Here is a 25,969-nt window from a genome sequence, read left to right on the forward strand (position 1 = left end):
GCTACATAGAGTTAAATTGTCCAGAAAAATGTGTATTTTATTATAATTATTTTATATAATTATCTCCACGCATAGTTTGTGACTTCTTGGTAAGAGAAAGGCTGACTGATAGTGTTTTTCCCTTATTAGGAAACATATATTGCGTAACGGTGTGTGACGTCAGAGCAGTCACAAGATCTCGCTGGTTGAGCGGAGTGCGCGAGGCCACAGCGGCGAGAGCAGCTGGGCCACATTTTGTTATGTAGCGTCTCCAAGGCACAACTGTGCACCATGGCCGCTGACAAACAGCACTTACGGGTGTTTTGGGGTGGAAGAGGCGACTGTTTTCTGTGATTTTTTTATCCTCCAGTTTTCACGGCGCAGGAATAAAGCTCCTTGAGGCTGTTAGTGTAGTATATCAACGGAAGGCATTGTCTGTGCGTGGCGGCTGTTGTCGGCATTGTGTGCTCACATCGACGCTAAGCTAGCGCGGCTGCTGGCTCGGTCGGTCTGTGTGGTGGGAGCTGGTGATGTTGTCCGTGCTGTCATACGGCAGACTGGTTGCCAGAGCTGTCATCGGCGGACTCTCTCAGACAGACAGCCGTGACTACAGCCTGGTGACGGCGAGCTGCGGTTTCGGCAAGGATTTCCGTAAAGGCATCCTGAAGAAAGGGATGTGCTATGGGGACGACGCGTGCTTCATCGCCCGGCACAGATCCGCGGATGTTTTGGGTGAGCAGCTGGTTCGTTTTCCGTAGAAACATTTAACCAAAAAGTGGGACATGCTTCTGGGTAACATTGGCAATGACGTGAATGACAGGTCAAAGGTCACCCTGTGTATTTTGAATACTTGATATGTTTCATTGCAGGTGTAACATTACTATACACCCACTGAGCGATAAGGGGTGCTTTCACTTCGACATGCACACTGCTAACTTCACATGAAGCACATAAGTTTTTTTTGTTTTTGCTGTGTTTGCCTGCAGCACCATAAGTCCTGCTGCATCTTCTATTCTATTAGGAGGCTTGAACCTGAACCTGCCCTGGGATTTTGTGTGTGGAGAGTTCATTCCTCCACACCATCAATATCTTAATACAAAAACAAAGCAGTGTGCTGTATTGAGGGTTGATAAACATAACTCAGCCCAGAGGCCTTGGTTTCTATGTAATGAACCTGTTATTTAACACCTCTGCAGGACTGTGCAGCGCCACTGCATGTGTCCGCTGATGCACTCTTAGTTCATCAATAAGCACAAGAAAATATAGAAATCAGGACGTCCTTTCATCAAGTCAGGTTATTTTTGGAGGTTTGATTAGTTGCAAAGCAGGCACAGTTCTGGCACAAGCCGGGGAGACTCTGAGGGACCATCCATGTATGGTCAGCGGAGCAGATGCCTGTGTCCTTTCCTTTCTAGGAAAATCTTGGACCTGACCAAGTACTCCTATGAGAACAAGCAGTTACTTACTAACGCACAAAGCAGAGCTGTTGCTATAGAAAGACTATCACAGGCTTCAGTGGAGGGTTTCATGCCAAAATATCATATCAGTGGGCCTAAAATGCTGTAAAATACTGTGAGTATAAAATATTATCTAGCCATGTTAAATTATGTTATTTCTGGAGATGATTAAATAGACTCTCTTTAACATTAATATAAGCAACTAAAATTAGAATAGGTCAAAGGTGAAATCGGATAAATAGAGACTGTTCCAAATATTATGTGACATTTCCTTGATTTCTTGAACACCATCTTGTTTTTGTACTGCATGTCCTTGTTGCATCTTGGTGAAAGTGCCCATTGTTACTCTTCATGGTGCAGCTATGAAACATTGTTCTTGTGTCTCGCAAGATCCTCACATGTGGAGCAAGTCTGTGCAATGTTGAAAATGATTATCGTACTTCTCTAAATCTTTATTGCCTCAACAGGAAAAATGAGCTGGTGAGCTTTAAAGAGCAGTGTCATGTATAAAACAGAACACAAATATTAGTAAAAGAAGAGTGGGTTGTTGAACTACAGTAAAGGGAAGATCTTAATCGACACATGTATGTTTCTAGGTGTAGCAGATGGAGTAGGTGGTTGGCGGGACTATGGCGTCGATCCGTCACAATTTTCAGGTACGCTAATGAAGACATGTGAAAGACTGGTGAAGGAAGGACGCTTCGTTCCCAGCAACCCTGTGGGAGTCCTCACGACCAGCTACTACGAGCTGCTGCAGAACAAAGTGCCACTACTGGGTGAGTGCACCCACTGGAAACACAGGATCTTGGTGTCTGTGGAGAGTCAGTCATGCCCACTTCAGCTAGTTCTAAAGGCACATTAAAATAGCCTGGACCCTATCAGTGAATTATGGAATACTATGTTTCTGTGAATCAATATTCTTGCTCCTAACCAGTGCTTGGAAAAAGCACCATCATGCCCAGACCATGTTCTACTACTCAGTGCCTCCCAGCTAGCTCACTTAACTAATTTAGGTCCATACCATGAACTCTGCCGGACAGTACTTCAATCTATATGGTGTAAAGGCTGTGCTTGTCAATGAATTGTTACATTTTCCATGTGGTTTGGATCCGAGTACACTGTTTAGGGCTAGGTTGTTTGTTTCTGTCAGTTCACTTTAGTGGTCGGCTGGACGGTAGATTTTTGCATCATGAGCCAGAGAACAGCCAGATCCCATTAAGAAGTCCTGGGAATGTCCCAAGCCCCAGCCTGCCCCATGCAGTTCCCTTCCACAATCCCTTTCCTCCTTCACTCCGCTCTCCAACAAAAAAAACCTGCACAAACATGTAACATCGGAGAACAAATGTTTTAGGAACAGATCTCTGCCTCTTTGAGCGTCAGTACTTTTCCACCCCGTTATCACATGTGCATCAGGGGAAACAACACGGTATTGTGCTGTTCCTTCAAGGCAGAGGGAATGTTCTTGAGGCCGGCAGTGTGTGTGTATAACTGTGCTGCTGGAGAGAAAACAGAGGAGAAAGGGAGTGAGTCACAGTGCGTGAGGGGGTTTTGAAGGTTGATCCCAGTGAGCATATTTTGGTGTGCCAGATGAATCAGCAGCAGGGTGTGGCTGCACGCTGTCCGCTTGCTCCACCAGCTCATGTTTCCTCTGCATCTCCCAGATGGTGGAACTCCAAAAATTCTTACAACCACTGTGCTGATTGTCATACGTCAAGTTTGTGTATTCAAGCGAACCTCATTAATCAGGCTCCCAAACGCACATTAGATGGGTATTTCCATAAACATAGGGTCATTTCTAAGCACTTCAGCTGTAGAAAGTCAAGAGGAAAAGACGGTTTTTAGGGTGTTTGCAGCTTTGTTTTTATCAAGGCACCTTTTTATATAAATTATTTTTTAAAATAGAAAATCTAAACTGCAAATGTCAAAATATTTCATTATGCGCCTTTTCACAGAAGACATTTTGACATGTCACAGTAGGAAAAGCACAGGTGCATATTATAAAATTAATGATGGCTAAATTCCATTTAGCTGTTTCAGTTTCAGGGTCCTGCTATTGTGTATGTTGGCTCACTGACACACTGTCATGGCAACATCTGAATAGGACAGAGCCATTGCTAATGATATTAGTTACACCTGTGCTTTTCCTACTGTGAAAAAACTCTTGCAGAAAACAAATCCCACCCATTTGTGGCAAAAAATATTTTATTACTTGAGTTTATTTATTTTTTTTAGCTAAATGACTGATACATACTTGTAAAATGATTACTGATGTAGCAATGTTTGCTGCCAAACATTATTTACCCACTATGGCCTGCTCCTTTTATGTGTACTGCAACTTGTCATGGATGTAGCCAGCAGTAAATGAATGAAAACACTTCCAAACTCATTTGTTCTAAGTTGTAAGTCAACACGACTAAAAATGTAATCCAGCCTATTTGCATTTTATTTTAGGGTACTTCAAAACATTGCTTATCATTTGCATTGACATTAAAGGTAATGTTCCCTCTGTGTGTGTGTGTGTGTGTGTGTGTGTGTGTGTGTGTGTGTGTGTGTGTGTGTGTGTGTGTGTGTGTGTGTGTGTATGTATGTATGTATGTATGTATGTAGGCAGCAGTACAGCCTGCATTGTGATGTTGGACCGGCAGAGTCACCGCCTGCACACAGCTAACCTGGGAGACTCAGGCTTCCTGGTGGTTCGGGGAGGGGAGGTGGTTCACCGCTCCGATGAGCAGCAGCACTACTTCAACACGCCCTTCCAGCTATCCATCGCTCCCCCTGGGGCCGAGGGGGCTGTCCTCAGCGACAGGTGAGACACTCCACATGCACACTGCCCCTCACACACTTGAACCGGTCTGTGGAGGACTGCACATGCTGCATATGGAGATTTGTACTTAGCAAGAGTGTCAGATAAATATGCAAAATAGTTTTGAGATTATCTGTCTGTTCTGTACAGCTGAATTCAGATGACATGCAGACATAAAAAAGGCGCTAAGCCACTGCAGAACATTTTGTCTTGCTTGTGTTCCTCACGTGCAGCAGTGTTTTGTGAATGTGTACTGGCCGTACTGTGCTCAGCTGTAGTGCAACAGGGTGTCAGGGTCCACATGCTGCAGTGTCTCGTTGCTGTGGTGTGCCAAGCAGCAGCACAGTAGATGTCAGTAGACTTCAGGGTGGGTGTTGGATGTTTGCCAAGCTTCCCCTCTTACCCGGGTCAAAGTCTGTGTGGGCTAATAGGCAAACTGAGTCCGCAGCCAATCCTGCACCAGCAGGCTCTGCCACCTTTTCACTTGCTCAGTCTTAAACCAGGCAGATTATTTTGAGCCTCTTTCAAGTGTTTTCACAAAAAGTGGCAGAAGATGAACCACCGATGAACCTGAACTGCATGTCACCAGGGGTACAAAATGAAAGTGTTTTATTTTTATAACTTGTAAATTACCTGAATTTAGTCTCAACAAACCCATTATGAGTTCCAGAAGCTGTAGTGGTTTTAATTTGGTTCTTGAAATGACACTATTTTTCATTTGTGCATATTAGGCATTTAGTTGAAGGATTTACTCAGAGTGATTTACACTGAGCACAACAGCAGATTAAGCTTCCAATCCTAGATCACTAACATAGCCAACAATAGAAAAGAGTGCAAGGGTCATCTGAAGTGCTATAACAACATTCATGTGAATGTAGAATACAAGGAAGGGTTCCTTGAAAAATCAAATATTTTAAGCTCTTAGTATTCATTTACTTACTGTTTTCAAAAAGTGAAAAAAAGTACATTTTTACATCTTAGTTTCACAGCCAATGCTTTTACAAAGAATGTGTATGGAAAAAGGCTTTCTGAGACCCAGGGCATCAGATGAACTGCACACTAAAATCACAGCACAGGACAGGCTGTCCCTCGCGGCTTTCTTTGGCTCAGTATGATATGATGTAGTCCAGACAGTTTGTAATTTGTAACATCCATGACTGGCCAGGGGGTGTGCAGCAAGGGAAGGGCACCTTCCAAGAAGTGAACTTGACACTGGCAATCTAACTTGGTTCTTTCCATCGTGTATTTGTAGCACCCCTGGTCATAATGGCAGCACCTCATGGGAAATTAATTGGACCTGAGTGTCCTTTCCAAAATCCCCATGTGATGATTCCTTGAATTTATCCTCATCCTGCACATGTGATGAAGTTTTTGTCATGAGTAACCAAGGTGAAATATGAGTAGAAATTTGGAGTCTATCCTCATTGTCGTGTCAGTATGTTTTCCTACCTGGTAGAGTAATGTGCAGTAATCAGCATTGATTCCTCGAGTTGAGGAGAGGCTGGGTTAGAGGTCCAGATTATTCTGTCAGTCTGTTAAAATCTGAATCACTTAAATTACCAAAATCATTGCATGCAGTGAGTTTACTCTGTGTGTGTGTGTGTGTGTGTGTGTGTGTGTGTCTGCAGCCCCGACGCCGCAGACAGCTCTTCCTTCGACGTCCAGCTGGGTGACATCATCCTCACCGCCACCGATGGGCTCTTCGACAACATGCCTGATTATATGATCCTGCAAGAGCTGAAGAAACTCAAAGTAAGTCACACTGAAGCACAAACAGATTTGCGGACAGAAGTGGAACCAGAAATACTGTATGTTTGGAATACAAACTTCATGCCCAATTTGTTTCGCTCCTCAGAACACAAACTATGAGAGCATTCAACAGACTGCCCGGAGCATTGCAGAGCAGGCCCACGTTCTGGCATATGACCCCAACTACATGTCGCCTTTTGCACAGTTTGCCTGTGACAACGGGCTGAATGTAAGAGGTAAGTGTCTCAGTTCTATATGAACTACAAGAAAACTGAAGCGTATGTCCTGTTGCTCAGTCAGGCTTTATTAGTCTGAAGTAGAATGACACACAACATTAATATTTTGACCAGCACCATTGTAACTGTCTGTGCCTCTTTTCTTTCTGTCCAGGAGGAAAGCCAGATGACATAACAGTGCTGCTGTCCATAGTGGCAGAATACACTGACTAGAGTCTGTGTGGAGCTGTGACAGGGGGGCATCTGCCTCTGCAGGTGATGGACTGCTTTGATTCCTGCTGGCCAGGATGAAGGACTGATGTCGGATGCTTCCCCCGCATCCCCTGCCTCCACTCAACCCCCAGCTGACCATCACTCCCTCCCCCGCCCCCCAAAAAACTCCTACACGCCTACTTCTCTATGATCATGTGCATCAGAGAGTGGCAGAATAGAAAGGACTGGAGGCCTCTTGGCCAGCCTGCAGTGTTGGTATCTTGCCACTGTTCCAGTCTCACTGGATAATCCCATTGCCCGGGATAAGCAGTCATTGGGCACGTTGGCGATGAGGAGGATGATGATAAGTCGTCTTTCTCCGAGTGGTTTGGGCAGGGAGGAGGTTGAGATTCAGAGACGGGGCAGATGTAGCCAGAAGATGAGAGGTGTTCGACTGTTAAAGCAGCCCCCTGCTGGGCTGCCAGAACAGAAAGATACGGTCCATCAGTAGTGTCAAGAAGGGAACTGCACAGGAAATGCCAGCATTAGGGCTGAATAAATGGGCTGCCTTGTGCAAGCAAATGTTCCTGACGATACAATGGTAGTTAGAAAAAGGGCCTGGAACCTTGTATGTGGGGGCAGGGAGCATGTGTTTGATAATATAATGTGACTAGTGTGCTGTTCTGGGATGTTTTGTTAAGTGTTTGCAAAAGAAGTAGTGTAAATGAAGTTTATACCTTTGTGTTTAGTTTCTTGGGGCAGATGGATCCAATAAGATTTTATGAAGAGCGGCAGCTGCCTTTTCCATACCAGTGCAATTTAAGTCTTGCACACATTTTGTTACTTTGTGGCTGTTAGAATGAGGATTTTATAGTTCAAAAGCCTCTCAAAATATATATTTTGTCAAACTAATGCCCCCCCTTTAATCTCACAGCTGCTGCTGAAATCTTGATTGTGATTACACGTGATGTGTGTATGAATATGTGTATGCGTGATGAATGCACTCATGTCAGTGCGTCTATTGAACTGTGTAATAAGTGTCAATGAAATGGATGTGAAGGCTACAGACTTCTCCATATTCACTGGGCTGAATTGGTCTTGTAGCCTTAAACGCACAAAGCTTAAGAAGCATATCTGAAAAAGCTCAACACAGTGGAAGTTGGTCAGGTGACCAAATGTATTTTTGTAACGTCTTTGTTCAATGGGATTGTTGAATTCTCTGGACTGATCGCCACATCAGAGTAGCTTTAGAAACTGTTGTTCATAATCAGCGTTTCCTTTTCTCCTCTTCTCCCCCGCTGTGAAGCTCCAGTGGCACATTCATAAGTCAGGTCACTGCAGGTTTCATGTGAAAAATGGTCTTATTGTTGCCATTACATCACTACAGATTTGCACTCTGCATTTACCAAAACTTTAACCCACAGTTAAAAATATTTCTTAGTAAAGTCTGTATTTTGTGTGATGTTATGATGATGTGCCTTGTATCAGGTGTTGTTGATACTGGCAAGCAAAATTCCTTAAACCCCCCCTAACTATGTGCCAGGTACTGAGCACAAAGCCTGAAACTGTTCAATAGCCATAAGAGGTCAAAACAGCTTTCCCATCATGCCCTGCTGTCTTAACACTAGAACTTTTCACCTACAGTATGTTCAACCGTTTTTCTCCTGAAATCTGCTTTTCTGCACTCAGTCAGGAGCTGAGAAATAGTGAAGCCATCTCACACTTAGAAAATCCTCCCTGTGGATCCTCAGATCACTGTTTACAATCTGCACTATCTAATGGACTGTTTCCCTACTTTATCTGACAAGTTCACACTGGAAGACTGCAGTGTCAGGTATCAATTTGAAATGGGGCTAATGGGCTTAGAAGTGGTGAATGGTCAAAATGTGAGTTTTAAGCATTATAGTACTGAGGACAATCTAAGCAGCCTTAACGATATTGCAAAGCAATTCTCCCAGTCAGATGGTACTGCCACTGTGGGCTCTGTGGTTTCCTGCTTCCTGAGTCACACCTGCCCTGACATTCTTCCCTGTCGTCTCCCATCTACTTCATCTTCATCTTCATCTTCCTCTTCCAAACAAACTTTGTTACAACCAGAGCATGTGTCTATATATATTTTGGGTGTACAGTTCAATGCAGATTTAAGCTCTGTTAAAAAAACATTTTCAAATCTGAACAATATTTAAATAAAGAGTTTAGTATTTATTATCCTGTTGTATTTGATGACTGTGATATGAGCATAACCCTGCAGTTGGTATTAGATTTGAACATCATCTGACACATTTGAATATTGAACAATATGCTTCAGAGGCATTTTCCTCACAGGTGTAGGCTGGGTGCCACTGGGTCTGAATCTTCCCATGAAGACATTATCACCATCAGCTATGCACCGACCTCACTGAATTCAGGATGTTGTGCAGACCAGCTAAAGATAATACTTAAGAACACCATGTACTATTTGTGTGTGCACTACTCCCACATTCCTCAGACGTCACGAGTTACCGTCAACAGACAGGTGTGGCATCTTCAAGCCGAAGTCATGTTTTCATTGACAAGACCAAATAGTAATTTTCTACCCGCATGCTATGACTAATGCACTCCACCCACTGACACAGCAAAACAAATTGATTGATATAATCTTTGATAAATAAATACATTCTCTTGTATTTCCAAGTGAACATTGGAGAAACGTGACACGTTGTAAACAGTTTAAACAAGCAAAGCAACATTTTAGCTATAAACAACATGCTTAAAAATGACTTGAAATGTAAAATATATTAAATATTAATTAATTTAACCATCCAGACTACAGTTTATAATGTTGTGGCCTACTTTCAGATGAATTCAAAAAAGTCAAGATGAGAGTTGGGCAGTGGTTAACAGCTCTGTCCTCAGAGTGAAGGGCTTCTTGTAGAGTCGTCCTCCATATCCTCCTCCGTGTCGCTGTAACATGCCAGGACAGGCAGTCTGGCAGCACAACCATCATCGTCCTGCTCTGAGGACAAGGCCCTGAACAGGAGGGAGCAGATCTACAGGGAAAAACAAACATACAAATATTGTAGTTTTCTTAAGAATGAGTTGCCTTTTTATCCTCAGCCTTTAATCCTCAGTGCAATAAAAACATTTGAGCGCTGAGATTGTATCTGGACCATTGTAAAGTGGTACATAAACCCAGCAGGTCACTAAAAACCTGTTTGATGACAGTATATTAACCTCTTCCTGTACTAAAACATTCAGTATGGAGAAGCAATACAGTACATTACAGTAAGTTAAAAATAAGATTGGGAACAAATCAAGCTCTAGAAAAAAGGCAGTGACTGTGATCTCAGCAAAATGGTAGGATTCATTATGTTGACATAGAACATGGACTTCCTATCTCTCACATCCAGTGTCACCTTGCTTGTTGTCTTTAGTCACACCTCATACAGCGAAGCATTATGGCAGTCTGGGCATATTTCCAGTAGAGGTCAAAGTAAAACTCTTCAAGCACTTTGGCACTTCACAATGCCACCCAGCCTGTCAAAACTAAAGCATGTTAGCCTCGGTGGAACAAACAGAGGCCATATGGAGTTCCCAGTGAAGATTACAAAGCAACAGGGAGCTCTTGTTACCGTGGAGGAAGCAGGAGTTGTGGTGGCACTGGCACAGGCCTCATCAGGTACACAGAGTCTGTGTGGGTCATCAGTCTGAGGCAGAGGCTGCATCAGAGTGGCTGGGTTGAATATAGGGCTGCCCTGGCTGGATGCGATCAGCTCCATCACAACAGGAATATCCTGGGGCTTATCGGTGTCTGTCTCACATGACCCCACACGTAGTGCAAGACACCTGGGAACACAAACAACACCTGTATGCACAAGCTGCATTGTGTTATGTTCTATATCAGCAAGAGATTAGTTTTGTTACTATGTGGACAACACAGTGAAATCACAGTACATCTATGTGAAATTTGACACCTGAGGATGTGGTTTGGTACTGTGCCCTGTGTGGAGAGGTGTTTGTTATACCGACAAAGAAGGTAGCAGCCATGAAATGGAAAAACAAGGGGCAGAGAAAAGACGAGAGGTGCACAAAGGCCAGAGTAGAAGTCTCACACACTGCTAAAAACAGTAAGTTTGAAATACAGGGCAACTTTTTGGAAACTCTGCTGGGAAAAAAACTGTTTCTGGGGAAGATTTAAATACATTTTTGATCCTGTTTTCTCACTTGTTGCCTTCAATACTACATTTTGTTTTTGTTCCCACCAGCCCTACAATGATGTTAATATTAAAATAACACTTGTAGTTTGAGCATGAGGTGGAGTGAAAGCAGCATATAATAAAAGACAAAAAATATTTATTCTGACACTGAAACAACCAAATATACAAATGAACCATGACACTGGGTTAAAAGAAACACTGTATCAACTTTAGTGTTGCTTTAAGGAGTTTGTCCTGGTACATTTAGATTTCATGGAAATATCAAGAACATCGTGTTTATTCACCTTTACAAAGACATTCATGTGCATGGTGTGTAGCTCTATATCATCTGATACTGAATGTGGCCTTAAGCATGGTATTAGCAAACAACAAAACAACCCACACTATATGTCATAACCCTCAGAGAAACAACCAGACCAGAAGTATAAAGAGGAAACCCACAAGAGGAAGATGTAAAGAGCTGCTTCTAAACTGTCTTCAGACGACCTCAGGCTCTGTACAAAAAGCCCCAAAGCAGCAAACAAACAAGTTTTGTTTAACAAGCATGCCACAAATAACAAAAAATACTCTGCATATGAGCAGAAAAAGCCTAAATGATTGGTTTCAAAACAGAATAAAAGGTGAAGGAGTGCATGTTGTAGGTGAATTCCTAAGCAGTCGGGACAGGAGCACTGAAAAATTGCCTGCTCATCAGGTCAGTAATGTCGCTGCAGACTCCCTGCAGTGCGCACAAGTAAACCAAGCCACAAATGACCCAGATGTTCAACAGTCCAGCTGGGACTGGTGTGACAGGATCCACCCAGAGCCCAAAGCACAGTACAACACAGTGAGACAGTTAGAGCAGGACAAGTGACACTGGCAGAACGGCCAAGCAGGCTAGCATAGTAGAGATGAGGGGATTACTTTCTGTCACACTGACAAGCTTCTAACGTAACCCAACATGTCCTGGGCTTGCCCTATTTATCTCTGTTACAGACACAAGATTGGCTGCTGCAACACTATGCCCTCTTAGGAAGCTAAAAACAGCCAATGAGGGCAAACTGCATTGACTGAGTGCCAGGAGAGAAGCTCAGGTAGAGCCCTGTGGGAAGATTCAATTATACCCGCTAATACATTGTCACTGTGGATCTGAGAAACTGGGCCTGCAAAGACTTCAGTTGTGACAAGAATGCTGCCTGGTCAAAATAAATCTCATCCTTATCTGTACAACCGTGCTGAGGGTTGAACACATCTCAAATGCTGCAGGCAGAGTTGGATCGAAAAGCAGAGGGATTGTAGCCAGCGTAGTGTTTTTTTACCTGGGGGAAGTCTGGGCCAGGGTCTCTGTAGGCTGAGAGGGGCCCCTGCTTTCAGAGTCAATCAGAGTAGCCAGCACCACCATGGCCTCCAGCACCATGTCCTCCACAGAGAAGCACACAGGCCTACAAATAACATTGACAGAAATCTAATGACTTGAATATGTCTGCTTTTTCAATTCACCAGTATCTTTCACCGTTTTAGCAGCCAATAGAAAATCTCACATGACCTGGTCACTAAAATGATTGGTAATATAAACAGACTCACCAGCCAAAGACAAAATATTTTACTGAGTTTTGAGGCTGGCTGGTGTTAATTACAGTCTCAGCATGAAGACTGACGTTGGTCTCTGTAACTTGAGATATGAAGGTCTCTTGAGCTAATCGTGATGGTAAAGACACTTACTTTCCTGGAGCACCAAAGTGGACCGATACTGGCAGGGAATGTGATTCTGCAAAGGACAGTAAACCCTGGGAAAAAAGAACAGCAGTAGCAACAATCGAGATATGCTTGTGTGCATCCATATCATGACTATTAACCCTTTCATTTTAAGGGTAAAATATAGCATGTTTGCAATGATCTGGCTAAAGAAAATAACAATGCTCAAGTAAATTGAGGCCGACTAAAACTTAAAGCCAGGTTTCTAATCCATCCAAACCCGATTTCCACTTCTGAAGGAACCAACAGGAACAAGAAGACTAGGCTGGCTAATGAGGAGCCTCACAGCGGGGTGTCAAAGAGACATTCAAAGACATGAGGGACAAGAGTTGTGGGCGTTAATGCTCATTAACTGGACTAACACAGTTCATCCAAATTTCCAAATGGCCAACCAAGTCCTTTTGCTGCTTGTTTTCAAAGAAACTTAAGTTGGGGTGTGCTCATTTAGACACTGTGACAAACCACTTGGATTACCACTCACGCTATTCTGGAAATAACATTATAGTTCTCTAAGATCCAGTGTTTTGCAGTTACTCAAAATATAAAAAGTTTAAGGCTGACTGGAGTGCAAGCAGTCCTTATTTTTTTAAACAAACAAATTCCTATTTGGCTTTAAAGTTACACATTTGAAATGTGTAGCCTATAATTTCTGCAGCTCATAACTTCAATTACTTTTTCTACGTAGTGGTATAATATGAGTAACTTCAGTCACACTATCTTTGCTATAAAACGAGCACTGAGGGGAAAGTTCACATGAAAATGATACAGAGAGTTGGGTACAGAGCCTTTCCAACACTCCAGTATCTAGATTACAGGACCAGAAATATGACCTCTTAGACATAAAATGACCCTGGCGAGCCCCTCACACACACACATATGCGCAAGAATACACACACATAATATTCACATGTGACGGGATAAAGGGAGCCTCCAAAAATAACCATTACTCTCAGCTCCTTCAGACAGAAGGTTATGTCCGAGTCCCCTCCAAACTGAAAGTAGTCAAACTCGTCTGGGTGTAAGGACATCTCAGTGTACATCGTCTTCATGTGATCTGTGACAGAAGCACATCCAAGTCAAATAGTGTTTGCACTGCATTTCATAATGTTTGTTCAAATGTGGTTGAAGAATTACATGAGTGATTTTTACACCATCAGGTTGTATTGTCAGTCAATTGTCAGTCTCCGGTTCAACATTGACTTTTAAACTGTTTATAATATCTATCATGGCATTGTCCAGGGTCTGAGCCAAATCACAGTGTAACATTAGCTCACCATTTCCACCCTCATAGTAATTTCTCAGACAGACTCTCAGGGGAGTCATGGACAGAGTGATTTCCTCCTGAGACGCTGGGAAATGCATCACCATATCACCAAGAAGCCTGCAGGAGTTGAGAGCAAAACATGTGCAAACCAACACAGAATCAACCAAACAAGCAGGGAGCTTTATTTTAATGCTGTGCTACTGATGGATGATGGTGTTCTTCATTTGAGACCCTTTTGATTTGAAACATTATTATGTCCTTGTCATTCGGGTTGATTATGTTGAAATGAACTGAACTGATGTATCTTTCGGGGTTTCATCTGTCTCCTGGAGTCAGCTGAGAGAACAAAATATTGTGAACACCCAGCAGGCAGCTACCATACATCTTATTAGTTTCACAATAAATTCACTTCTGCCGTAAAGGGGAAAAGAGCTCAGATGGACTTCTAAGCCAACACTGTTTGTGTAAAAAAAAAAAAAAAGTCCAACTCAATCATAGAAATGTGCTCCTCAGGTTTTATGTGCTGACTTTGTAAAGAAGTGTAGGTTACTAACCTGGCTGGAGCCTTCAGCACATTGGGACACAGGTGTGAGGCAAATACTGCCTGCAGAGCCTCACTTTCCTGGAAATATAGGTTGTGGGTTTTGGTGATGCCTATCACAAAAGCAGAGACAAGACATTTGGAGCACACTGCCACCAAGTGCTGACAATATGCAATACCATGTCTGCAGCATAAGGTTAGTAGAGGACATTCTGGTAAAATAAATGTTACAGAAAAAGGTTGAGAATTTTAGAAACCTAGTATTGGACATTACATGTGTCAACATTGTTGCCATTTTCAACAAACTGTCATAAACTTTACTGTTAACAATTCTAGTTCATCTAAGTTGATGCATGTAATGGTCCGTGTGTCATCTTTTCATTTACAGCTTTTCACATTTGCTAATACACATTTCAATACGACCAAAACACTTCCATCAGAATAAACTCTGGACCCAGAAAACTAACAACACTGGTCTCCCAACAAGAAAACTCATTACACAATGACCTAAAAACACAAACAATTGGCAGCATTATAACATGTATTACTATTGTCTCTGAGGGTTAGCAAATCTGAAAGGCAACACACATGCATCATACCTTCCAGCACTAAATGATGCACATTTTTTAAAATAACTGCTGTTCATGAATTGACTACAGCTGTTTGACAAATATCAGTGAAAATGATAATGCTAAAATGATTTAGCATGGCTTTTCTATACAGTCAAAAACCTATTTTGAATTCACAATTGACTATTATGAACACTGACACCAGGACCTACAATTTATCACTGTAAAATAAATCTAAGCTACAAATTAGTTGATTGACAGATAACACAAAGTATATCTGTCAGTTTTCTTGTTTTCTAACCTGAAGACCATCAACTAAAAGTATAAAACATCTAAACAAAGCTTGTTTGTTCTTATCGTTTCTGTGGTAACAAAGTTTAATATTTTCCAGCAGGTGATGGGCATCTTCATGTAGCTGGGTTGCAGGTTTACAGATGCACTGAAGGTTTCTATGGTAACCATAATTTAATCTGACCCTAAATAAAAACAGCTCACACTGTTAATTGGCTCCCATGATTATAAATACAACTTTTGGTCAAACAGATCTCATCAGTCATTAACTACTTTTCCTCTCTTTGCTTTGGTTGCAGAAACAGTCTTGAAAAACACTTGCAGCCACATAAGAAAACCCAGAGTTGACTGAGCTAGTTGACAATGTTAGGCTCAGTGAAGCCAGCTCACCCAATGAGAGCCAGACTAAGTAGAATTTACTTTGCGATACAGGTCTCTGGTCACAGAAAAAAATTGGACTGATAGCACACAGAGACCCAACAGCCACAGTGGTGACCCACTAGAGGGCGCATTGGTCCTGTTCTTCCAGTTAGGCCCTAAAGACATAATCAATAGATACATTAAAGAGGTACTGCAAACATAAACGTGTTTTTTGAGCTGTTATCTAAATAATATGACTGTACTGTGATGAAACACATCACTGCTGGTGTTAATATTGACATTGACATCAAATATTTCATGGGTTTAAAATGGATCAACCTGTCATCTGCTACTTAAAATCAGCCCTGAAAAGGCGGGGCCACTGCTGATGTAAGATCAAATGTTTGGGAGTTGTCTACTTCATGAAATTTATAAAAATGGTAGAATGTCAACGCCCACCTCCCCCAGCCCCAACCTTAAGAGTGAGTCTGTGAAACCACGCAGCCCAAGAGTCCAATCACATGGTCATATAAGCACAAATATTTGGTCAATTTAGGCTCAGCATTTGATAACGACATAAGCTAAAGTAATAGAATATGCCTTCCTCGACAATTATCGTTTTTGAACAGTACTTCACCTAAGATACAACATCATGTCAACAGTTTTTGCTTTAGCAGCGGTTACTCAGCAGGCACGCAGAACTCCTGTTGAAGACAAGGAGTAAGCACTAAGCACTGCGCATGCACAAATTGTGGAAATGCAGCAGGAAGACACTATTGGAAATGGGGAAATAGATAGGCTAAAGAAAAAAAGTTTTAATTTTTTAGTGCATAGACATTTTAATTTTTCTTTTGCCATACTGAATATATTAATTAAATGAACAGATGATACATGAATGGACCAACAGAGCTGTCAAAAATAACTCTATACTAGCAAATGAGATGACAGTTCTCTAGAAATCCTGAATCTTTCCTTTACCCATAGGTAGCTTATGATAGAAAACCCCACGTTCCCTACCGTGCCTGCAGAAAAACTGGATCATCACCCTGTCTTTGGGAGTGCCGACTGATATCTGACATTGTTCCACATTACGCTCAATGGACACCAAACACCGGAAAAGTGGCAGCACAGACTTCAAAACAAATGGACATGTTTTAGTTCAGCTTGTCATCACAGGTTTCAAAACTTAAATCATAGAGAACATTATTGTCACTTATTGTGCCTTAGTTCAGTTCTGGTTTGATTAAACCTCCATTACTGTCTCCTTTATCCTGGATGTAATTTTGAGCTCTGTACAGAATGAATAACCAACAAGACTCATATACCTTCATGACCAGTTTGCATGTAATTGTTTCACCGCCCTGCTGTGATCCTGATACCGGGCTGTAGTGCTGGAAGAACAGTGGCGAGAAGAGGAAGCAGGCGTATGCAGAATGAGCAGAATTCACTGATCTCAGCGCCAACTTTAAGACAAAGAGAGAGATTCAGTCAAAATGTTGCTCCTTGCTCTTGCCATTGTCTGAGAGGAAATAAGGTGGGGACAGGAAAACAAAACCTGTTATGTAAAGTCACATTTATTTTATTTAAACAAGAAGTACAGGCGGGGCCAAATAATAATAATCCTCTAAAATTTCGTACTAAGCCCCCGGTTAAAGTCAGGAATATGAGATAAATACAAACAGTCTCTTTTATTACGCTTACCCCTTTGACCATGGGATCCAACCAGAGCTCATCACCAATCCGTGAAAGGGCATGAATGGCCTTTCCAAATGCTGCAACAAGCGGCAGGGCAAGGTTAGCAACATAACATGTGTTACTATAACTTAGCTAGATAGTTATTGTAATATAAATTTGTGGTTTGAACTATTTATAGTGACACTAACTAAATAGTAGGTATCCTAGCTAAGTTACGTTCAGCTAACTTACATTAGCCAAGCTAGCGTCGACCATGATCATTAATTAATCTCTTTACAAGCTTCATGTGAGCTGCTAAAACTGCGAAGTATCTAAATTACACACTTTAATACATTATTTTGCAGCACTTGGTCATATTTAGCTGGTCAATTTTTGTTTTTGTTTTTGTTTTTTTTTACCTTTTACACAATTTCCTTCGAGGACACAGTCCATATCTGCTGATGTCAAAAGTAGACTCACGAGCTCAACAGTGGGCAAACAGCGCGCGCAGATATACGCGCATATATTGTTACATCATGGTATTAATGTATTTACATTTGCAGTAACAGCGGCATTGCTTACTAATCGACAAAATTAGCAAAAAGGCTGTTTTCCACTTGTGGTTCCTGGACAGAAGTAGTTATTGAAATAGTTTACAAGCATGCAAAGCAATAATAAAAATGGGGATTTTTATTGTAAATAATATATCATACAGGACATCTCAATGCTACACTGTCATGCCATGTCATCAATTTCCTCCAGTTAAATTTAAAGCCTTCTGCTCTGCTGCACCACACTTGTGGGACAGCCCTCCTAACCATCATCTTAAATCAGAAGTAATGACTGACTATAGACTGTATATTATACACAGTGTATATTATATACAGTCTATGTGACGGACTCATGAGGATGACAGTGAGTTGACATGCCCCTATGTCTAAATCAGTCTACCTTACTGAAAATTCAACTTGACCCAGGTCCAGTCTACTTAAATAACGTCCAAATACAGATATATCATTCAAAATTACATTCTGACTCATAAAACTCAAGGACAACAAAATATGCACTTTAATACCCGCTGTGTTTGTGATATGATCAAGAATAGAAGTACACTAAATGACAACTAATACAACTTTACATTGAAGTAACATATTGTATTCTATAATTGTATACACAGTATTTGCAACATATATAGATCTCACACGTCACACATTTCTTGATCGGGGACATTTGTAGTATTTGACAATTAACAGGTACTGAAACAAAGACATCCATGATACACTCACTAAAAGGTTGTTAATATCTGTCATCCCTTGACTATTTTTGGAAGTATGACATCAGAATTAGCTGTGCTGCTGCTTTTCCTCTGCAGTTGCAGCTTTGTCCTTGCCTCCACATCTTTTTCTGCATCCCTTCTGCACATACACTTCTCTTTATCCTGATGGTCCCCATATCTCCTCCTACAAGTGGTATTCTGACCTGTGAGACACAAAACACACCATGAGACGGATATTAGCTGTCAAACCTCAAGCTATAGACATTTACTGTTAGATACGCACCTGATTGAAGGCATATGTGCAGCACATTGAGATAGTGCTGCTTCATCTGCCACCTCATGTGCTCTGTGCTGTAAACATTTGCTATACTGCAAAGATAGCGCCTCTGTCCAACTGTGAGGGCTGGATGCTGAGGCAGAAATAAGACAGATGTGATGATTATCTCTTGTTTTAAATCCTCTTAAAGCCTTTTGACATTAAAAACTAGAAAAAAGAGAAAGTATTGGAGTAATGTTCCAACACTTATGTGGTTACCTGTAAGAAAGGTGCAGACATCATAGATTTGGGAACATGTATTGTCTTCATGTGCTGGCCGCCAGCAGACACATTAATGTGTGTTCCTCTGTACATCTCCCTCTCCTGCTGACTAGGTAAACATTCAAAGCCTGACAAGGGCAGCATGCAACAAAACAGTATATTATTTAGGACAATTAAGATAACTTATGGTATTTTTTATGCATAAAAATTGTTAATGCAATTGTAAGTGCATTATCACACACATTATTGAACCCATTACACCAAATCTGGATCCATCTGTTCAATGTATTAGCAAAAATGAAAAAGCGTTATGTTCCTGTGGTGGAAAATAACTCATTGACTCAAATGCTGTACTAAAGTACAGTTGTGATGTACTTTACTTGTGTATTTTCATTTTGTGCTCCTACTCTCTACTTCTATTTCACCACATTTCAGAGGGAAATTGTACTTTTTCTCTACATTTCTTTAATCATTTACTTAGATATTTGATAGTTACAAGTTACTTTACAGAGTATTTTACAATATGATTTGATATAAACTACCCAACACTATATTAAGTTGTTAAAATTTGTTTCACCTTGACAAGCTAGATTAAATCGCTGCTTACGTTAATGTATATGTAATAATGTAACAGAAAGTGTCCAATCTGCATAACAAGTATTTTGATACTTAAGGTATGCTGTATTTTCCTTATAGTTCTTTCACTTAATTTAAATATTGAATGCAGGACTTTAACTCCCAATAAAGTATTTTCATACTGTGGTATTCCACTTTAACTCAATATCTGAGTCATCAAAGAGAAAGCAAATGTTACATTATGTTTCAGATGCAGTTTGCATTCAATCATCTATTTTGTACTTCAATAAAGAACAGGTTTATTCAAGTCTAGTTGGCATGTAAAGGAACATACAACTCACCAGCCTTGCACCTCTTATTAGCTTCTGCAGACCTAAAAATCAAGAATCTCAGTTTGAAAAGAAATAAATCCATCATCTCTATTCATCCATTAAAGAAGTTAACTCTCACACTGTGATCTTACCTCATTAAGATGTGACCACTTCCAGTTTTCAACAAGTTCTCTCTTTTCAGGTGCTCAAATGTAACCTGTTTCCTCATTGTTCGTTACAATAGCAGTATTTCCTGCAGATATATCAGAGAGGTTGCTAGCATCTTTATCTGCTCAGTATTTGTTGCAACCAGCAGAGCCTATTAGTGTGAAATAAGCCAGTCCTGAAACCTGACACTATTCCCAGGGTTCCAATTACACAGCAGAGGTCTAATACACTTGAACCCAGAGCGTGTTCTCATCTAAAATGTAAAACGCAAACAAAATTACAAACCACTCTGTTTACACACTTTATTGAGCATCATGTCCAATATACATTGCATTGACACAAAATGGAAAAAACCCAAAACAAATAATGGCGTTAGGGTGGATTACCTGGACACACCATTTTCAGAGCGTATTGCTTAATGACATTTCAAAACGCACCGAATCTGTGCAAATACAGTGAACACCGGTCAGAGGAGGTCATGGTAGGTTAGAAAATTCTGACTTAAAAAGGTAATGTTGACAGCAGTTATGTGATCAAGTCTACAGAAATCTACTAACTGTACACATCACATTCACCCAGAATGTACTAACAATGGTATCCTATTTAAACATACCCAACTCCTTCAAACCTGATTGCATGCGCCAAAGGTTGGTTAGTTACTTTTCAATGTCAGTCACAGATCAATCATGTATAACAGTATTGTAATTCAAAATAGATGTCATCATGGCTAAATAGTCAGCAACACCATCAATGGAAGTGAACAAAAGCCAATGGTTTCCAGACTCCACCCAAACACGACTGTGTATATTCTTCAAAATAAAAACCTAGATGCAGGATTGTGTCCTTTTCCAATGAGAACATTTATTTACTATGTGGTGAGTTAACTTCAAGTCTCTATCAACAATTACAACCCAAATTCAGTGATTAAGAAAAGGTGATAAATGTTGACTAAATATGCATCAGTCTGAACTCAAGATGTTGATAGAATTTAAGAGCATTACTTTACAATCTACCCAAAGTCCTCAGAGTCTAAACCCACGAGTGAATGTGACTTACACATCATTTACTCACACACTGATCCAAAGCCAAATGTGCCACAATGAACAACGTAAGAACGACTAGCCTAACTCTACAATGTAGCCCCTAAAATTCCCTATGTTAATAGATTAAAAACTCAACCAGAATCCTCATCAAATTTGTTAGCCTTTTAAATTGAGGTAAGCTCAGACGCCAGTTAACCAGTACACAAACGGAAGAATCACAGCTTAGGCTATTTTCACAGACTGTTTTTGGTTGTCCATGATTTAGAATTAACATTGCAAAAAGACATTAAACTCAGTGGTAATTAATAGACATCCTTATTGACCTTCAAGGCCACATGTTTAGAGGAAGGGTCGGGAATATTAGAGGTCTATTTTACTGATTGCTAATTGAGATCCTACTAAAGTTTAATCCTGAGAAGTTGGCACAAACCTCCTGTTAACGTTAGCCATGCCTTGTGCAAGCCAATATATTATAAAACGATAACTCTCAAAACACTGAGTAAGCCATTCCATTTACATCCACAGCTAGCAACAATACATAATAGAGCTGTTTGAGGGGATCATGCAGGTTTGAGAGTCATGGTTTCATATCTAACAGAGATACACTAGTATTGGAGGGAAATTCTAACAGAAGGCCATTTCTCAGAGAAAAATAAAGACTGTATGAAAACATTTTATAAGTGCCTCAAAAAGTTCTTAACCTGTCCCTCTGAACAACAAGCAGACTGTGAGGAAGTGAAGCCAACAAAAGGCAACAGTGATTCAATGACAGTTTTCAAAATGATCACATCTATTGACAGAAATTTGTTGGGCCGACATTAATCTGGTGGTAAGTATGCAGTAGGGAGGACGAGTGATGACCTAATGGTAACGGGCTTTTGTTTGTTTTACACAATCTTGACCACTAAATTGCATAAGAAACCTGGTATAAAGTAGAAACTGTTCAGCAGCAGATAAAAAAGCAAGTTAATTTACAGTAGTGACATATCTTACATCATTAATTTTTCAAAATAAATAAAATTAAATATACAATTCCAGGTAGGAAACAGGTGAATTTCGCTGGTAGGGTTCTCAAATTGGCTCATCTTGCGGAAAATGACAACCGTTCACAGAAACGTGGTTGAAGCCAACCAATTCCTTTGACTGGCAAAACAAGGGGTGCAAAAGCCTTTTGCTGAAATTTTCCCTCTGAAGGCATTTCCTTTAACTGGAAAAAAGGAACATTGTAATTACTTTGTGTCCAGAAGGAGGATTTCCCACATGATGAGTGTTGCATAGCAAACATTTCCATATACAGTACTTACCCTGGAATTTACAATTGACTCCTAATCAAACGCCATCTCTTGACTTTTTCTTACACAGCGGGCCACCTTCCTCTTGAATTCACCGTTGGGGTCCTCCCTCCACTCTTTCTGTGGGAACAACATGAGATTCCTTTAACAAAACATCCTCAATTTACTTGAGGTGCCAAGATAATAAGAGTGAAAAAGGGATTTCCAGTGTCAGGGGAATGGGATAAGTGGTATAACTCACCGCAGCATCCACATTAGCTGGTGAATCGCTGTTGGGGTCTGCCAACATGGAGATAACACTAATCATGATTGTCTCTACTGTGTGAATCGGAAGCCAGCGTTCCTCAGGCTTTTCATAACCAAACTTATCCTCTCCAGGCTCATGCAGAATTGAGATGCAAACATCCCCGTTCTTTGCAACTGTAAAGGATGGGAACACATGTTTAACAGTAGCTTGTATAAATTAAAGTCTTCATTACTATCAAACTCACAGCTTGGATTATAGTGCTGCTCAGTCACAAAAAACATCAAAATGATGCAGTAGCATAACATTTATGTTTATATTTATTTAAACGTCCAGACCAGGGGATGGCAATTAAGATTTGAAGTCAGTAAACATCAAACACTTTGCTCTATGTGTGTTTACCATTTGGGTGCCAGATTTCAGTGATGAACTTCATCTTTGGAGGCCGTAGTGGATAATCATAGGGAAAGGTAAGGTAAGCTTTGAAAAACCCTCCTTCACTGCAGTGGAAACAAAAAAAGAGCAAGGACAAAGTGAGATATTATGGAAAATAATAGTTCAAATTTTAATATAAATCTGAATCTGCACATATATTTTGGTTTGGAACCCAAATATCTCAACCAAGGAAGCTCTTATGCAAATAAGTTCTTACTTACAAAAGGGTATCTTGTGGACCGATGATAACAACTTCCCATTTATATATGTCATCATCATCTATCAGACCAGCTGAAAAGCCCTCCACGGGGTTCTTGTTGAGCTCTGGAAAAAGAGACATAAGGTTTTTTTTAAATATGATGAACTGGAAATGAAGTATAGCATTTTCACAAATTCATCTGCCAGGAAGGTGACAGGTGTGTTGGTAAACAAGTAGTTGTGTCAAGCATACTGGGGATATTGTGCAGAAGTCAACATACAAAGTTGCTTGTTGTGACATTGAGAAAACAGAGATAAAAAGATTTAAACACAGAATTCAGATCAGATTTCATTAATTCATTTCATTTTAAATAGGCAATAACAGCAAACATGTAGGTAAACACATAACACCAAAAATATCTGGACTTCTGCACAGAATACACAGCAAACTTTCAGCAGGTGATACAATCACCACTGACACTTCTGAACCATGTATGGATAAATACATATAGGGAGGTAAAGAATTTTGACCTCTACTTAATATTTCTCTTAAAAAGCAAAGCTTAAGAGTATAGTGATTAGTATGGAATGACCGTGTTGCAGTGCATGTGTAATTAATGCTGTCAAAATAAACATTGTGCTAATTTGAACATTTGAGCCCTCTGGTCCATTTTTGCCCAAAATATGAGATGCTGATTAGTAATACCAACTTTTAATGTAACATGAAGTCTGTAAAGTGAGTGCACCTCAAGACAATTTCCACCACTGACATTGACAAATTTGCTTAAAGCATCATTCTAATATAATTTTTGTTTATTCAGTATAGGACATAATCAGTCAATATGTTTGAAAACAGAAATATTAATTTTGTCTGTGTTTTGAATGTTTCAGACGTGATCCTGGTGTCACTTTGTAGGATATTAACTTGTGGTTGAAGTTTATTCATTGAATATATAGTTTTGGCCGGCCAGAAACTATATATATTCAATAACAATCACTGTTGAACAGAATTGAAAACTTGAAGAGGTGAATGAAATCAACTTCAAAACCCTACACACTGAAAAACTAAAACTTTCATACTGTACAATTAGTTCATTATCCTGAATCAGCCATAGTATATTATACTATTATTAGCCTCTAATTTTCAGTTGGTGAGGGCAGTGTGGCTTTTTGCTGTCATTTCAGCACCACAGGAGACCCTGAATCCCGACCGCAGTCTGTGGTTGTGGTAACTAACATCACAGTGAGTCTAACTTTATCAAAGTAGGTCACTGGCTACAGTGTCCAGACAGGAGAAATATTAGTATCAATTTGGGATATAAGTCTATAGATTAAATGTGATGCTGACCCTGTTGTAAATACTGTATTTTGATATATCTAAAATGACTTTGGTTTTGTTAGGCAGCATTACAGTTAAAACATGCTGTAATCTGACCTTATTTGACTTTTGTAGTGGTGTAGAATTAACACTGAAGGCGTTTTACTGCTTGACTGTTGTATTTAAATTACAGATGACATTTCCTCAGTAATCGGATCGTAATTATCAAGGTGCTGAGTCAAAAACATCTTGACATTTCAATTAAACATTTAGTATAGTTTAGTTGAGTTTAACAAGCTCAGTTTAGTGATTAAGCATGTCGAAAAACTCTACAAAAAGTATATCCATGTTCTTATTCCTTCTATTTTTAGCCGACTAGAGACAGACAGACATCCAGGTGCTGAACTGGACTCGACTGTCAGTCAGCAGCTGACCAAACTGCTCTTCTTACCAACGTCCATGTGTCTGCCATTAACGAGAGAAGAGGCACTACCGCCATCACCATTAATCACAATGATGATGGCTCTCACAATAAGCCAAAAGGAGAGCAATAAGTTTAATCACAGTGGGCTTCAACACAGAGATGCATTAACCCACAAAAAGCCGCTAACCTACCAGCGTTAGTATCAGCCAGATTTAGCCTGAGTAACGCTGAGTATTATCTTATATAGCTAGGTGGTGAGTTTGTAATTTTAAACAAGTTGCTACTTGCTGAACAGCATGTTTGTCTGTGAAAGGCTGGGGGTTATACAGCTTTCATTAGCTAAGCTAAAGTCATCAGAGCAGATGAGTCCCTGGATTGATTATTCCTTTGTTCCGCCAGCTAACTAATGTCGAACTTGCTAGCCCGTTAGCAAGGTTGGCGCTGCGATTCAGTATTGGTTCAGAAATAATGTTTTTAAAGACAATATGTATCGTTATTTTCACCAGGTATCAGCTAATCGAAGCAGCTTAGCTACATAGTGGATTACAGTGATAATGGAGCCCATTATGTAGCTTAAATTAGCTTTCTGGGCTTACTCCGATGGCGTAAACACAGCTTTGCGTAGCTAAAAAAAAGCTAACGTTAGCTGCTGGCTAGGTAACCTTTATATCGATTGTATTTGCTTGCAAGTGTAGTATTCATAGTACCTGCCAATTGTTTTCGAAGAAGTAATGCTGATTGTTCGGTCATGGTACGTGGGCGTAAATGAAAAAACACTTTGAGTCGACAAATAGTTCCCGAAAAACCAGAGCTGGAGCTGGAGTCGAGTGGAGGCTGGCGCTGCCTGCTGTGTTTTGACACAAGCTTCAGCTGCTGCCTCAGCTGTGCGCATGCGTGTCTGCAGTCGTGTGCGCGTGTGCGCGCGTGTGTGTGTGTGTGTGCCCTCCAGTTTATAAGACTATTTATTGTGTCATTTGAGCAGGGATTTTATTAATGTTATTTTTTCCCCCATCACTTTATTTATAGAAAGAGTCACATACAACGTGTGTGATAATAATACAGACACTCACACCTAGAGGTCTAAATCAACAGTATGAGATC

At 40.5% G+C, this 25,969-nt stretch overlaps 3 protein-coding genes across 5 annotated transcripts; 1 reads left to right on the top strand and 2 right to left on the bottom strand.

The window, feature by feature from the left end:
* The first annotated feature begins 183 nt into the window (after positions 1–183).
* Positions 184–8,624, top strand: pptc7a (protein phosphatase targeting COQ7 a). Its single transcript, XM_067602441.1, has 6 exons — positions 184–711; positions 2,033–2,212; positions 4,044–4,242; positions 5,868–5,991; positions 6,095–6,224; positions 6,379–8,624. Exons 1-6 carry the CDS (start codon positions 510–512, stop codon positions 6,435–6,437), a joined length of 894 nt encoding a protein of 297 aa, XP_067458542.1. The 5' UTR covers positions 184–509; the 3' UTR covers positions 6,438–8,624.
* A 411-nt stretch (positions 8,625–9,035) lies between these two features.
* On the bottom strand, positions 9,036–17,703 carry rad9b (RAD9 checkpoint clamp component B). 3 transcript variants are annotated; one of them, XM_067602399.1, is made up of 11 exons: positions 17,465–17,703; positions 17,073–17,143; positions 16,697–16,834; positions 16,389–16,503; positions 14,165–14,264; positions 13,621–13,727; positions 13,288–13,400; positions 12,314–12,378; positions 11,911–12,033; positions 10,028–10,241; positions 9,036–9,445 (listed from the first exon to the last, which is right to left on the bottom strand). In XM_067602399.1, the coding sequence occupies exons 1-11, from the start codon at positions 17,496–17,498 to the stop codon at positions 9,308–9,310; spliced, it is 1,218 nt and encodes a 405-aa protein (XP_067458500.1). In that variant the 5' UTR covers positions 17,499–17,703; the 3' UTR covers positions 9,036–9,307. The 3 variants fall into 3 exon arrangements, with proteins under 3 accessions (XP_067458500.1, XP_067458508.1, XP_067458517.1); XM_067602407.1 differs by having other exon boundaries at positions 13,294–13,400; positions 17,465–17,698; XM_067602416.1 differs by lacking the exon at positions 17,073–17,143 and having other exon boundaries at positions 17,465–17,694.
* A 2,499-nt stretch (positions 17,704–20,202) lies between these two features.
* On the bottom strand, positions 20,203–25,633 carry LOC137191946 (ubiquitin-conjugating enzyme E2 G1-like). The gene is made up of 6 exons (XM_067602454.1): positions 25,576–25,633; positions 23,150–23,252; positions 22,896–22,993; positions 22,491–22,669; positions 22,262–22,369; positions 20,203–22,164 (listed from the first exon to the last, which is right to left on the bottom strand). Exons 1-5 carry the CDS (start codon positions 25,616–25,618, stop codon positions 22,283–22,285), a joined length of 510 nt encoding a protein of 169 aa, XP_067458555.1. The 5' UTR covers positions 25,619–25,633; the 3' UTR covers positions 20,203–22,164; positions 22,262–22,282.
* Between the last annotated feature and the right edge of the window lie 336 nt (positions 25,634–25,969).

The sequence above is a fragment of the Thunnus thynnus genome, chromosome 2 (assembly GCF_963924715.1).
Source record: "Thunnus thynnus chromosome 2, fThuThy2.1, whole genome shotgun sequence".
NCBI classification, from domain to species: Eukaryota; Metazoa; Chordata; class Actinopteri; order Scombriformes; family Scombridae; genus Thunnus; species Thunnus thynnus.

Coding starts and splice junctions, on each gene's coding strand:
- LOC137191946 (XM_067602454.1), bottom strand. CDS start 25,618: ATGACCGAACAATCAGCATTACTTCTTCGAAAACAATTGGCAG. Junction 23,253..25,575: donor TCTTCGAAAACAATTGGCAG/GTACTATGAATA, acceptor CTCTTTTTCCAG/AGCTCAACAAGAACCCCGTG. Junction 22,370..22,490: donor CAGCTAATGTGGATGCTGCG/GTGAGTTATACC, acceptor TTGTTCCCACAG/AAAGAGTGGAGGGAGGACCC.
- rad9b (XM_067602399.1), bottom strand. CDS start 17,498: ATGGACTGTGTCCTCGAAGGAAATTGTGTAAAAG. Junction 12,379..13,287: donor TGAAGGAGCTGAGAGTAATG/GTTATTTTTGGA, acceptor CTTTTTTCCCAG/GGTTTACTGTCCTTTGCAGA. Junction 12,034..12,313: donor CACTTTGGTGCTCCAGGAAA/GTAAGTGTCTTT, acceptor TGTTATTTGTAG/GCCTGTGTGCTTCTCTGTGG.
- pptc7a (XM_067602441.1), top strand. CDS start 510: ATGTTGTCCGTGCTGTCATACGGCAGACTGGTTGCCAGAGCTGTCATC. Junction 712..2,032: donor CAGATCCGCGGATGTTTTGG/GTGAGCAGCTGG, acceptor GTATGTTTCTAG/GTGTAGCAGATGGAGTAGGT. Junction 5,992..6,094: donor AAGAGCTGAAGAAACTCAAA/GTAAGTCACACT, acceptor TTCGCTCCTCAG/AACACAAACTATGAGAGCAT.